This window comes from Nanorana parkeri, unplaced genomic scaffold (assembly GCF_000935625.1).
Source record: "Nanorana parkeri isolate BGI_ZX_2015 unplaced genomic scaffold, ASM93562v1 scaffold1775, whole genome shotgun sequence".
Taxonomy (NCBI): Eukaryota; Metazoa; Chordata; class Amphibia; order Anura; family Dicroglossidae; genus Nanorana; species Nanorana parkeri.
The window spans coordinates 222,642-237,892 of record NW_017308043.1 but is presented as its reverse complement, the minus strand read 5'-3'; the positions used below and the strand labels follow the sequence as shown (position 1 = coordinate 237,892).

The 15,251-nt window shown below is 40.4% G+C and overlaps 1 protein-coding gene across 2 annotated transcripts in view; it reads right to left on the bottom strand.

Annotated features, from left to right (window-relative positions):
• The window catches only part of CLTC (clathrin heavy chain), a 73,938-nt gene that overhangs the window by 32,730 nt on the left and 25,957 nt on the right, over positions 1-15,251 (bottom strand). For both annotated transcript variants that reach the window (XM_018571531.1, XM_018571532.1), the window contains 10 exons: positions 8,323-8,591; positions 6,043-6,204; positions 5,559-5,672; positions 5,179-5,352; positions 4,633-4,830; positions 3,101-3,301; positions 2,132-2,284; positions 715-837; positions 449-586; positions 164-328 (listed from right to left, as the gene is read on the bottom strand). In XM_018571531.1, coding sequence (XP_018427033.1) covers positions 164-328; positions 449-586; positions 715-837; positions 2,132-2,284; positions 3,101-3,301; positions 4,633-4,830; positions 5,179-5,352; positions 5,559-5,672; positions 6,043-6,204; positions 8,323-8,591 — 1,697 coding nt within the window. The remainder of the gene's footprint in view (positions 1-163; positions 329-448; positions 587-714; positions 838-2,131; positions 2,285-3,100; positions 3,302-4,632; positions 4,831-5,178; positions 5,353-5,558; positions 5,673-6,042; positions 6,205-8,322; positions 8,592-15,251) is intronic.

Genomic DNA, 15,251 nt, shown 5'->3' with positions numbered 1-15,251 from the left:
ATTGGAACTGACCAAATAGATACACCCCATAATTATTTATGGATAACCCAGAACTATATAAAAACAACATGCGTTGTTACTCCAAAGGGAGTAACAGGCTTGGTTTTATATCATACACTTTGCTTGTCATTTTAAAAGTTATACTGCTGCATGAAAGTCTTACCTCTGGATTAAGTAGATGAGTGTGAACAACAGCCCGCTTGATGTCATACAAATCAGTGAAGTGCTCTAGAGCTCTCTGAAGCAGACCAGCCTTTTCACAGAGCTGGGCGATGTGAGCACGATCATAATGCGTAAACATTTGGTTGCCCAAGATAGCATCTGCCACCTAGATTGTAGCAGAAACACGATCATTACTATTCAATATAAAGCTGAAAATTAAAATGACCAAACAGTTCAAAAACTTTACATTAAACAAGCCATCATCACAATCTCTAGATGGATATACCTGAGGAGCATGCATTAGGTTCATCTCAAGGAGACGTGTTTGCAAGGGGCCTTCACTGGGGCGATTGTTTTTCAGGGCATCTAACAAAAATGCAGTGCATTGCTGAATAAGGTTATACTCCATGAACACATCCACAATCTGAAAGAGAGAAAAAATAAATAAATCAGTATTTTATAACAATGCTAAACACAAAGATACTAAGCTACAATTATGTCAATATGAACCAAGGAAACAGTAGCCTCAATACTTTTTATGCAGGATATTACCTGTGTGATATCAGCAAGAGGCTCTTCATCCTGCACCAACATTTGTGCAAACTGCTGGCCTTGGTCTGGATTGATTCTCATGACATTTCTCAACAGGAAAATCCAGTCAGGAGTGTAGCCAACCTGCAGAGAAAAAAAAAAAGTACATATAGAAAAGGCTGAATAAAGAGAACTTATGCATACATTATGCTGAGATTTGAAGGAATCAGCAAAAAACATAGCTGATCAGGATCCATCACTCAAATAGGGATTGCAGAAACACTTAGATATAAGGAAGCATTTAGGTCACGTCATCAAAATTCTATGCCATTTAACCCCTTCGTGACTGACGACGTACAGTGTACGTCGCCAGCATCGGGGCTGTTTAAACAGACTCCCGGTGACTTTTGCCGCCGGGACTCTGTTTAAACTTGTAGAGCCGACTGTCAGCTTTACAATAGAACCGATATAAAATGTGGAATATAACATGGGTACAAAAAATGAAAAAAAAAGGCCTCAGTCATGAAGGGGTTAAAAGAATACAGCTTTATCGGCATCTTGCCGCTAGCATAGAGGAAAGCCTGCAGAATCGTTCAAATGTAGATGACAAGAAGCAATGCTACATGAAGAAAGGCACTGTAAATGTTAAAAGTTATCTACAGAACATACTTAGGGCTCATACACACTGGTGTATGATTGCACATGCAATTGCTACCACCAGCTATAGAGGACGACAAAACCCAGTAATAGTACATTATACAGCGCAATGCAGAATGCCTCCAGCTATTATGTACTATTGCTGTGATTTGTTGTATTCCTCTATAGCTGGTGGTATTCTGCATTCATTGCTGTATAATTTTACACTTTCCATTTCACTATATTGCACACCACACTATCTTTTTTACTTCCACCGCTCCAAGCTTGCTCCTGTGATGGACTACAACCTCAATACAAACTAGTAGTCCCATCACTGGAGCCTTTTTTTAAACTTTATTTCATTGTTTATCCGATTAACTGATTAATCGAACCTAATAAATCGGCTAACTAATCGATTTTGAAAATAATCGTTAGCGGCAGCTCTACAACCTAGTGTCCTCTGATTGCTAGGACGCAGATGGCTAATGCCATATAGCACAAACATGTGTACAGTGTAAAATATGGGCCATAGGCAGGATCTTTTTTTTATTGATCCGAAAAGTTGCACAAGGTTTACTGATCTTTACGCAGCTGTGTGCACGGGCCCATAGAAAACATTACACCTGAGTTCTTATCCCTAAAAAAAACAAACACCACCAAAAAGAAAACTCACTCACTGATAAAAACAGAGCACTGTTACACCAATGTGCATGAGCTCTAATACTACAGTCATGTTTGTAGCAGGAACAATTTGCCCATGGCTTCTGCATACAAAAAACAAATCACAAGGTATAAAACTCACCTTTTTAGCATACAGCACAATCTTCTGAACCTGCCCAGTTTCTGCAAAGCACTGAATGACTTTGCTGGGAACATTGGCCCTCAGATAAACACTCAAAGCCAGTGTTGGGTCCACTGATTTCACTAGATCTCCCAGTTCTTCTGAACACTCCAGCTAATTGTTAAAAACAAATAATTTCCAGTTATAAACCAAGGCATTACCACGCTAAATATATACATGTTTGAATACCAATGCAAACATGGCTGCAATATTTACATTTCTAAAGCACAACATTACCTGGAAGAAGATTTGCAAAGAGCTTTCATAAACACTGTACAACCAGCCACATTTAAACAAGCTTAACAGGTTACGTTACAAATGAACCTGTACAATATTAAAGGATGTGCCCATGTGTGATATGTAATGTCCGTGACATCAGAGAGGTAAATGGCACCAATGAAAGCCAGCTTGTGTCACCATTTTGGTGCTATTGAGCTGCAAAGGGCAATTCATTAAGGATGGGGTGATAATGCTAAAAGGAGGACCAAACTTCTGTATTTAGGTTGATTTTTCTGGCACTACAATAATAAAGCGCCTTCCATTTCTCTTTCTCATTCCAGCATTGGACTGTTATTTAATTAATGTCATCAACATATAACAGCCAAAAACAATAAGTAACCCCCACCTTCCCCCGAACATGTCACTGTAATTAGAAAGTTTCATAAAATGCAAAAATATTTTAACGCTCAATGACAAATTGGAAAAAATGACACAGCGGCACGAAATAAAAATTAGGCATTTTCTTTTGCCTTTGTGTTCAGTGAGATGTGTCTCAAAGCATTTTAAATCTGCACTGCTACTATAAACCGTTTTAAAGTAAACAAGGCATAATATTCAATCACATACAAAGGAGGATTTCTACTTGTAGCAATTAAAGTCAAGCTTGGTGGTAACATTGATGTACTAGGAAAATACTATTTTCACAAATACCTTGTCTTCCTTCAGCCACTTCTCCAGGAGCTGCTTGCGTCCTTGCTGAAGTACAGGTCTACACAACTCCAAAGACTCGTATTTATTCAGTTGACCCTGATCTAAGAGAATGCCAAAGTACTGGAGAAGTGGTGAGGTCTGACCTGGTTGTGCAGGAACACTCTGAAATCTGCGTATTGTGTCTGGTGTACGAAGTATACCCTAAAATTAAGAGAAAAAGAAAACAATTATGAAATCAATAAAAAAAAGGCAGAAAGCAGGCTAATATTTCACTTATCAGTTTAACAGCAAATGTGCTCAAAGTAACATTCTTATCCCCCCCCCATAATAAAAATGTAAGTAGGGTAAATTGTACACATACAATACATTAGCAGACAGAAGAATTCAACTACATATGAAACATACAGTATGTAAAACCACTGGTGAATTTTTCTTGTTTGCTGTTATTTAACAGTAGGAATAAGGGGGAGAAAAAAAACCCCAACATTAACAAGTAGTTGTGGATTAGGGTTAACAATTACACCTTAAAAAGGTACAAAAGAAATGTGGGGTAATTAAAGCATAGTTTGGGGTGTATATATTGGACACCAATCAACAAGAACAAGGTAGGGGGCATCGGAGTCTCACTGAAATAATGCCTTAGTGTCAACTGTCCTTTACTCTCCCCTGCGGCATTATAAGGTCTGAATCAATTACTGAAGTCTCTAATGCACTGGCGTAGGAGACAAGGTATGTCTGAGAGGAAAGGCATTAAATAAAGAGACACTAGGGGAAAGCGAAAGGGTACCACCATTCTTATTTTCATGTAGCATTCTTAAAATCGTAAAGAAAAATTCAATTACTATGCAGAACATGTCAACTGTTCCATAGCACTAGTGTAATAGCTCAACTCCAGCATATTTTAATTTTGCCTAGAGTGGGATAGAATAAAGAATTTCAGTTTTTTTTTAGCAGTCTATACCCCCCCCCCCTCCAAGTTAGATTTCCACTCACTTTGTGTCAGAACATGAAAAGTAGAAAGCAAGCTACCGAGGGTGGGTGGGGGGGATTGCAGGGTAGGGGGTGTTCTAGCCAGCAGTAAAGTTGTGCTATACAGGTGAAACTCAAATAATTAGAATATCGTGCAAAAGTAATTGCAGTAAGTGCTGCAAAAGGGGCCCAAACCAAGTACTGAGTACATATGCATGCTTGTACTTTTCAGAGGTCCGATATTGTTCTATGTACAATCCTTGTTTTATTGATTGCATGTAATAATCTACTTTTTTGAGGTTGTGGATTTGGGGTTCTTGGGGTTTTCATGAGCTGTAAGCCATAATCATCACAATTATGACAAATCACGGCTTGAACTATCTTGCTTTGCATGTAATGAGTCTATCTCATATATTAGTTTCACCTTTTAAGTTGCATTAGTGAAATAAATGAACTTTGCACGATATTTAATATCTAATATCTAATTATTTGAGTTTCACCTGTAATCTGCTTCTGCAACCAATAACTACGGCAAAGGAGAGAATAAAAATACTTGGTTTTACCTTTGGTGCATTTGCAGCCACCTTTGCTGCCTCTGAATAATTTCCTTGTGCAAACAGAGCATTAAATTTGCGAGCAAATAGTTCCTCAGCTCCAGCCAGATTGTTGCGGACAGCCATACGGAGAGCTAGATCAGGGTTCTGAAGAACGTTGGTGATGTAGGGGATTATATTTTCTTCTTCTACACAAACAGACAGCACCTGAAAGAGAAAATACATAAAAGGTATTAAAAAAACAAAAAAAACAGTGAAAATAAATCTTTACGCCAACTTTAAAAATGTCAAACCTCGAATAGCAGTAATGTTCACAGAAGGGTCACCTGCTTAATAAAAACAATTCCTGCCTAAAACCTGAAGACATCGAATATAAGATCGCGATACAGAATTGCCCTGACACGTCTTTCCACTGGATTATACTACAGCAAATGGGCGTTTCAGGGTGAATAATACCAAATTGGGTCAAGGCTAGAAAAAAATATGTTGCAATAATTGCTGTGCTTGAAATATAACACAACATTATTATTAACCAAGATCAAACAACTATGTTACCTGGCCCTTTCGGTTTACTCCAATAATTCCAGCTGTGGCTTCATGGGGTGCGGTGACGAATATGGTTTCTCCACTGATTCTGTTCATATAGATGCAGGTACCAGTTTCAAGGTCATAAAGGTGAATGTATCCATATTTTGTAATCAAGAAGACAACATCATGTTTCCCACTGATCTGTAACATAAAGCATAACCGCAGCGTTATGACTGTGAAAGTTTAAAGCTCAATTTTACCATACTATTAACAGGCATAAAACATACACACTAAACCGCATAGACTACATAAAGGATAATATACAAACACTACAGTTACCGATAGTCGCATTTAGCATCATAGCATTTAATACTAAAAAGTCCACTAATGTGGAGGAATTCACATACCTGCATTGCAACAGGAAAGTCATTCTGGGCTTCGGGTGGAAAGAACACATCTACTGCTTTCTTTGGGAAAGGCTGGTTTCCAGTAGGTGGTGTTCCAACTTCAATAATATGTAACTGCAAATTAGGATATGTAAAGTGTAATTATAAAAAAAAACTCAAAACAACCTATACCTGGTCAGTCGTATACATTGCACAAGCATCCCAGACACATTCAACTTTGCGAGTTTTAAAAAGACGACACTGCCTGCTGTAATCACAGGGCCAGTCTTATGCTGGGGAAGCTGGAAGTATGGCTGTAATAGTGAACAGTACAGCTAAAAGAGGACAGTGAAGTATGGCAGAGACAATGGAGCTGAGGGGCCTGTAGTGATGAAAGATTGTGTAAAATGACAAAAAGTAAGCTCATTTGTTCTTTACTTCCCCTTGTATATCCTTTCACTGATATTCTATCTACAGTAAATGTAACATACAAGGACAATTTTACCTTTCCGCCAGCTTGTCCTCTAACGGCAAAGCAAAACAGGGTAGACTCTTCAGCATTTCCTTCCATTTTGAACTGAGCGAAACTGGCTGCATGCCCCTCAATAGGCTGAGACACTTTTCTGTCCACGGAGTACAGCTGCATAGCGCCAACAACACGATTTTGCTATACAAGAGGAAACAAAAGGAATGCACAAGTTGACAGGCATTTACCAACCAAATGGGTGCACTCTATATGCGAAATGGAGCATCCCCCAAAATGAGGATAAATCAACTATGAACAAAACTCATGCATGCATTTCATACATTGATAAGAGTAACAGCATACATTTCCTTGCTATCTAGGTCTCATTCACATTGGCAGCGTTAAACCTGCATTGATATGCATTTGGAGCATATTCCTAAACGCATAAAAATGCATGTCATTGCTCTTCAATGACATTAGTCAGACTTTGCATTTACCTGGATTCAGTTTAGCGTTGTTTAGAGAAAATAGAATTCTGTGCATACAGGATTTGATCAGAAGCGCCAAGTATGGCTAGACACATGTACACAGACGTACGTGTGTAACGTCGCTTTAAGCAGGAACATTAAACGCAGGAAAAAGTGATCTGGGAAGCATAACAGTTGTTTATCCTTCCCAGATAACTACTCCTGCATATAGAAAAGCTAAACACAGGAGCAGCATCGAGAACGAGGCCTTACAGCTCTTTTCTTACATATGTTTCATCGGTTTAGTGTACAGTGATATTAGGTGGTTTGTTGATGACATAAAAATATAGACGCCAAAGCCTATGGCTTACGGTATAATATGGACATGGAATAATCAACCTCTACATCTGATGTAAAAGAGCATGGATAAATACTGGAAACAAGTAGAGATTTGGTATAAATCCATAATCCCTGCAGTAGGGAACAGATTTTAACTGCAAATCTGTAAAAACGATCAAGCAGGAGCAAGACTCCTGTGCATCATATTTAATTCTAAACTACGAAAGGTCTCTGCTGGGTGATTAATCTATCAATACATTTCAACAAACCAGGTTTCAGTTAACTATGCATTTTTCACAATTTAAGCTAAAGCATCCAGACATACTTCTACTGGAAACAATAGCAAACAGAATTTTTATCATTTTGCTCACAAGAATGGATATGTCAAACACCCACATCTCTCCCTGTGTCAGAGGATGACTCATTCTGAGAGCCATGCTGTGAAGGGAGGCAGCATTTATATCATAAAGGGAGCATGTGGCCCCCTACACGATGAGCCTTTCTGCACTGTTCTCTATAAATATATTGCCTGGCCAGTTATAAAATCAATCACAAATCTTGTCTATTCTATCTGGTCTTAAGGTGCCCATATCACCTTACGATTATCGGAAAAAACTTTTCGTCCGATGATCGAACAGTCGTACGATTTTCGGACGACGGCCCCATCCTGCCCCGATTATCGCAAGGTTCAATCAGCAGTAGTTAAAAAAAAACAAACACCTGGACGACTTGCGGTAATTGACCGCAATTATTTTCGTTTGCGCATGCACAGTGTAAGGCCCCGTTCACACTGAGCGATTTATCGCGCGGTAATTCCCGCGATATCGCAGCTATTTACCGCGCGATATCGCTCTCCAATGCATGGCAATGGGGCTGTGTCCGTCGCTGTCGCGGGCCGTGCGTCGCTACAGCAGGACCCTTTTTGGAGCGGATTTTGCCATGATTCTAGCTTGCTCAATGCAAGCATTTGCGCGATATCGCGCAATTTGCGAATCGCTCAGTGTGAATGGGGCCTTAGGCCCCATTCACACTGAGCGACGAGCGATATTGAGCGGCTTTTTCCTACTGGGCTGTATGCAATCAGGAGCAAAATCGCTCGAAAAAAGGGTCATGTAGGAGCTACAAGCAATATTGAGCGATGAGATGTGAACAGCTCCATTGAAATGGATTGGAGAAGCTACATAGAGCGATATCGCGTGGAAATATGAGCATTATCGCTGCAAAAATCGCTCGATAAATCGCTCAGTGTGAATGGGGCCTGAATCGCACGACTTTTGACGGACGGAAACGGCACCAACCATGCGAACATCGTACGATCGACCAAAGTTTTCAAGCATGCTTGACCGTCAAAAGTCGTACGATTGTACATTATCGGTCGGGCACTCTATTCACACGTTACGATTGTCGTACGAAAAGTCGATTGCATACGATTATCGTACGACAATCGTAATGTGTATGGGCACCTTTATCCATCACAAGCAAATTGTGACACCTTCACAGAGACATCTCTCACCTGAGCCGAAATTCCTGTCAGAAGCAGCCACTTCTGCTTGGCATCTGTTCGGTAATTAATAATCTGGCATCCCGCCAAGCTGGAATGCCGGTCAAACATCTTCACTGGCTGCGACTCTCCCTCCATGCTCCAATGATACACAGCATTGTCGGTTACTAAAGCAACAGTGTTCAAAGAGATCCACTTCCAAAAGGTGACATCATCAGTCATGGTATGAGCCTTCATTTTGCTTTTCATTTCAATGTTAAAGATCTGAAGGGTTTTCCCAGCTGTAAACAAAACAATTACTTCCCTTTACAACAAATGCATACAGTCACTTATGCTAAAAGATCTACAAAAAGTGATCGGAACACATTTATATGCACAAAAACCTCTAAGAGGGTTGTTCTGAATCGATGTATACGATGGGAAATGCTTGGAACTATTTGTGTTTTTTTGGTGTGCAAAAGGATTTTCATTTTAGATGAAAAAGTCTTAAAAATACACCTTTACTGAGCAAAATATAGGATACACACTTTCATAAATTCTAGTTACCTGGCTGTCTGTAGCCTCAGTACTTTCAGTGACAGACTCAACAAGCATGCAGCAGATCATGCCAGAGCTCCCGATTTGCATACTGGTTCTAGTTCCATAACAAACCATACTGAATCCCCTGATTCAGCACAGAAGCCAGGCAACTAGCATTTTGGGAAGAGAGATCAGCAATGGCAGCCTATGTGTAACCTACGTACATTTATGTTTTAAATAAAGGAACCTGCATTCTCCCATATCTCATGGTAGATTGTAAAAGTACATGAAATGCTTTATGAAAATGATGTGATTTTGAAGTGAACCTACAGATAAATGTTAACGGAGCTCTACTGACTGACTACCTTGCCAGAGTGGACCAAAGTAATAAAATACTGTGATATGCATACCTGGAAAAGAACATGCTCCAGGATTTCTCTAGCACTGGTCACGTGACAAAGACCACAGATTTGGTATCATGATTCTACTGAATGGGAGAATGAGCCAAATCTGAACTAAACGCTGGGCTTTTAGTCACAAGACTTACACAGGGGAGAGCACATGGCAGTATTTCTACATTTTCATTTACTCTTATGCATCCCTGCAAGACTGACAGCACCGCTTTAAACATTGCAGCATAACTACACTAACGCTATGTAAAATAGAACATTGACCCTCAATGTAATATCTATTTTGAGGTCACAAATTCAGCTCCTTGACTTGCATAAAGGGTTAAGCAGCAGCAGTGTTATGGGAGACAAGTGAAAACTGTATGATGCATTTGCCTCCGTGCTGCTCATTTCTTGAAATGCTTGTGCTAAATCTCCACTGCCCCCACAGTTAACATGCTGCCTACAAGAATATGGTTCCAGCATTACTGCTTGAATTGAAGTAGTCATCCCCATAGAAGTGTATAGGAGCCAACTAATCCAGTTCATATAAAGCAGAGTACAGAGCAGAAACATGGACCCTATGGGCAGTGTGTGTGTGTGAACTGGGGGGAGAGGGGGAGAATAAGGAGCAGCGTTAATGACAAATTGGCCATCCCCATTACAATCAGATCAAAAAATCTCTACAAAGTCTGCTGAAATTGTAAACAAAACAGACAAGCCCTTAAGCTGCAAAGCAATTGGTACATTTAACAAGACTGTACCACTGTACCATCAGCCTTATAGTTTAAACTAATGTAAACTCCCCAAATGTTTAACCCTTTCTAGTCTGATCCTTTATGGCGCAATGCACTTTTCCAAATGATGTACAGTGTACCATCATCAGCCTTATAGTTTGCTGGTGAGATCCCAGCTGGCAGGGCTGGGAAGGTTAACATTAGAGGTGCACCGAAATGGAAATTCCAAACCCGAAACTAAACTGAAATAAAAAAAAAAAAAAATGTGAGGCTGAAACTGAAAATGTTTTTTATTTAAATTTTTTTCAAATGTTTTATATTTATTTAATAATTAATTTTTTATTAAATAATTGTATTTTTTTTCTACTTAAACTTGTGGGGGCTTAGGGGAAATATTGGGGGGTCTAAACAGACCCCTGATATTTCCCTTTTAAAATAGAAAAACACAAAGTCCTCAATCTCTTTTTCTGCAGCGTTTGTTATCAATGAACAGGAATCCTCTATGAGCGTTTCTGTTCATTGATAACATGAGGACATTGTGTGTTTACTATAACTACAATTCTGAATGAACAGGAGGTGATGTAGATCACTTGCCATTCATTCATAATTGAGGATATAGTAACCATACTCTGTCCTCAATTATCCACAAACACTCAGCGATCACTGACTGCTTGTACATTGCTCTCCTCTCTGACACACTGTCACAGGACGCTGAGCGAGCGGAGTGGGTAGGAGAGCTCAGCCTCCTGTAACAGTGCTGTCTGTCTCCGCCCCCACGCCGCTCTGCCGGACTGTGATAGGAGACTGAGCGGTGTGAGAGGAGAGACACCGGCCGATCACAGCGCTTTCCTCCCGCAGCACTCGTTCGGCTGTCACACTTTCTCTCCTCCCCACTGGGACACAGAGCAGCGCAGGGAAGAGAGAAAAGCATGGATGCGCCGATGTATCGGCAGGAAAATGGCACTTTGGGCATTTAGCCAAAAGTGCCATTTTCGGCCGATATGTTTCGGCGGCCAATATATCGGTGCATCCCTAGTTAACATCTATTTGTCAAGCCTATTTAAAAACAGCACACATTAAATTCTAGGTCTAAGAGAGCTATCCCCTTGATATTTTACTCAGGAAAATGTTGAAGACTTAAAAAACAATAAAGCAAATGAAACGCTGGTTCAACAGTGATGAATGAAAATAATGAAGAGTTGAGTGAGCCAGGTCATACAAGCACAAGTTAACAGGATTCACATGGTATGTTCTTTTATTTAAGTATTACTCCTCAGGCCTGGGAAGAGGAGATGAGAAAACTATTAAAACAATCCTGTCTAACCAAGTCAAAAGTGACACTAAACTCAGGAGTTAAATCTTAAAAATGCATTCAAGTATCTTAACTATTAACAAACTTTTGTTCCCCATGGTTCCTGTGTGTGATGTAAAGTAGTCACCGCTCCAACCTCACTCCCGTGATGGTCTACAATCTCAATACAAAATAGTAAACTAAATGCTAGATTGTAGACCATCATGGGAGTGAGCTTGGAGCGGTAGCTACTTTACAACACACACAGGGACCATAGGGAATAAAAGTAGCCACCCTCCAGAAGGAAGGACAGTGTCAGCACCAATTCAGAGATGATTTGAAGATCTACAGCTGAGTGATACACAAATAAGATACATTTTTGTTAAGTTAGTGTACTTGAATGCTTTACGACTTAACTCCTCAGTATAGTGTCACTTTGAGGAATTAGTTACATCCGGGATACCTACGTTTAATCTATTTATGTGTATAGCCCAGGATGAGAACTTTATTAAGGGTCCAGGACCACACTATACAGAGGGGCCTTGATGGGGCAAGTGTGGCTTCCACAGAGATTTGTAACACCTCTATTTTTAAAACACACAGAAGAAATTTATCAAACCTGAAGCAGAGACAAAGGTGGAGCAGTTTCCATGGCAACCAATCAGCTTCTTGCCTTTTCAAAAGCTCAACAGAACAAACTGAATATAGAAGCCAATAGGTTACTATGGGCAACTGCTCCAGTTTTGTTCAATTCCCCCCCCCACGGTATTTAAGGAGTGCTGGTTGTTTCTTTAATGATTGTTTCTAGGAAACCTGACAACATAACCTACTGCAGCAGCAATCAAGTTGTAGCCTGCTGGCTCCACATCACTTAGTGTAGCTCGCTGTGTGTTCTCTGCAACCTACACATTTTCCTGGTCACGCCATATAGATAACGATCACCAAGATGCCCAGAAAAGCAAGTGGGGAATCGTTTTATAGACTTTCTCATGACTGTGTACGATTTCTTTCTGAATATCAGGTAGTAAACCACAGCAGTGAAGAGACCTTCTCCACACCACTGTGTGGTTCTGCGAGTTAAAATGGATCTACAGTAATTTCCTTACCTTGTCTTTTCCACTTACGCGCTCCACACTGACCTAACATGCAGAAATCACTCCACTATACTCCAGTCTGACAGACATTCTGTGCTTCTTCCCGCTTCAATCTTAGCACAAGGCCCCATTGAAACGGGGCTTGAGGCTGGGGACTTCCATGGCAAGAACCTGCAGATTTGGTGTGTGTGTGTACAGATGCGACCGCTGTGCTCGTTCAAGGTAATGACAGGCTGACAGCGACCGTATCAATCAGTGGCTGCCTGGGTGTAATTTTACATGGAATGATTACCTGTGCTTCAGGATAGATGGTTGTCCCTGGACACAGACAGATTTGCATCTGTGTAGACACATCTATGATTCCTGCGGTAAGAAACCACAGGTTCTTTCCATAGGAATCCCCAACTGCATATGAATGTAGCCTTGGCCTACATTCACACTTGCGTTTTCGTGCTCTATATGCAGATAAAAATCTGTCAGGCTATATGTTGTGTTTATGCTTCTAGATGTAGTAAATGCTGCGCATTTGTGTGTTTATGTGCACTTACATGCATATGCCTTCAAATGCGTTTAGAAGTTAAAACGCACCTAATTTTTCTAAATGCAGATAAACTGACTGCAGATAAAAACATCTAAACACATTGGGGGGGAATTTATCATAGCAACTGCGAGTGTTTGAACTTGCACGGAATATATTTGACGCACTTTGCGCCAGATTTATGTTGCCAGTGTAATGTTGTTCATAATGAGGTTAAATAGAACCCAGGAAATAAGTCTTAACTCCCGGCAAAAAGCTTAACCATCACTTCTTGAAGAAGTGGTCATGGGGACGTCTTAAGTTGCGATTGTTTTGTTAGGTGATGCTCCAGTTTCAGACAGCCGCAGAACAAGTGCAGGTGTAAACAGTTGCAAACCTTTGCAAAACAGGCGCAATTGGAAAACTAGTGCAAGCTCTGATCAAGAGGCGCACATGTTAAAACACAGATTTGCACATACAAATGATCGAAGAGGCTAAAACTGTCGCAATTGCTTTGATAAATTCCCCCCAATGAAGGAGATTTATCAAAACTGGAGCAGATGCAATGCAGATGTGCATGGTAACCAATCAGCTTCTCGGTTTAATTTTCAAATCTTAACCGAATTGAAGCAAATTAGTTGCCATGCACAGCTGCTCCAGTTTTGATAAATGTGTGAATAGAGTCACTGGAAATCATAAGATGCGTTTAGAAAAGCTTTTAAAGGCATATAAACGCATTTAATCGCACCTAGTGTGAATGTAACCTATGATACAGGACGTGTGCAGAAAATGCTACTGAATGGCTTCACCTACAGAGGCAGACAATCTGTATCACTAATTCCTCCCTGCTGTGACGGCTACGAACCTGAAGTAGCCCAGAGACTGGAGCCAAATTGAGCCCAGAACTGATGTCAGGTAAATTTAAAGGGTGTTTATCCGCATATTAGTTTAGTGTGGCCAAAGGAACATGTAAAGTAGGAAATCACCAAAGATCCACTTTACATTTATTCCTTGACATTATAAATCATTCTGTTTTTGCTTTGCATTATAATTTCTTATTTTTCTTACGTTGTCCAGTCCATTTATGTTTTTATTTGCCATGGATATTTCTTATATGGAGCATTGACAGCTGTGGGGAACATTAAATGTGGTGGCAATCAATTTAAAGAAGAACTCTTGGAAATGTGTTTTTATTTAATTTATGTATGAACCCTTGCAGTGGGGCTAGCCCTGCACCACAAGGGTTAAGTGGCCCTTTCTGTCTAGGTAAAAAAGAAAAAAATAGAGCTGCAACAGTTATTCGATTAAGTCGATTAAAATCGACGATTGAAAACGTTGTCAACGTTTTCCATCGTCGATTCATCGGCTAAAATTCAAGTTTCCCGCTCGCCGCTGCTCCATGCCCACCGCGCACACGACGCGTACCCGGCCACCGCACAAGACGGACACAAGCCCGCAGAGCACGCCGCCACGACTTACAAGGGTTCAGAAACAGGTAAGGACCTGTTTTAGCGGCACACTGTAGAACACCAGCAGCTATAGAGGAACAACAAATCCCAGCAATAATATATTAAACACCCTGTATAATGTATTATTGCTGGGATTTGGTGTTCCTCTATAACTGGTCAGTGGTAATCTGCATTGCGCAGTATAATCATTATACAGCGCACTGCAGAATACCACCAGCTATAGAGGACTACAAATCCTAGCAATAGTACATTATAGTATAATGTACTATTGCTACATTCCTCTATAGCTGCTGGTATTCTGTACTGCGCTGCTGTATAATGTACTATATTGCACACTACACTCTTTTTTTTACTTCCACCGCGCCAAGCTTGCTCCCGTGATGGACTACAATCAATAGAAACTAGTAGTCCATCACTGGAGCCTTTTTTTTTTTAAATCCGATTAATCGAACGTAATAATCGGCTAACTAATCGATTATGAAAATAATCGTTAGCTGCAGCCCTAGAAAAAAACATTTTTTATACCTCAGCCAATGCTCTGAGCCGGCTTCTTCTTAAACTGCTCCTTCCAAAGTTTCTCTCCCTCCTCTGCAATGGTCCAAGGTCCTCTAAATCATCATGCATACACAAAATGTGTACAGATGTGAGGACACCGAGGTATATTCCAATGCTGCAGCAGAGAAGGAGAAGACAGGCTAGAGGGGAGCGCTGTGACAACTGGCCAGCTCGGAGCTTCGGGTGATAGAACTTTGTTGTTTTTGAACCTAGACAAAACGAGCACTTAAACCTTGCAGTATGGGGGTAGCCCCATTGCAAGGGTTATGAAAAAGTTTGCCTGGAGTTCTTCTTTAAAAAGGGGCTGTGGGAAGCACACTGATCTGTAACTACAGTGATTAGATGGTGGAAGCAGACAATAATGTAGCAT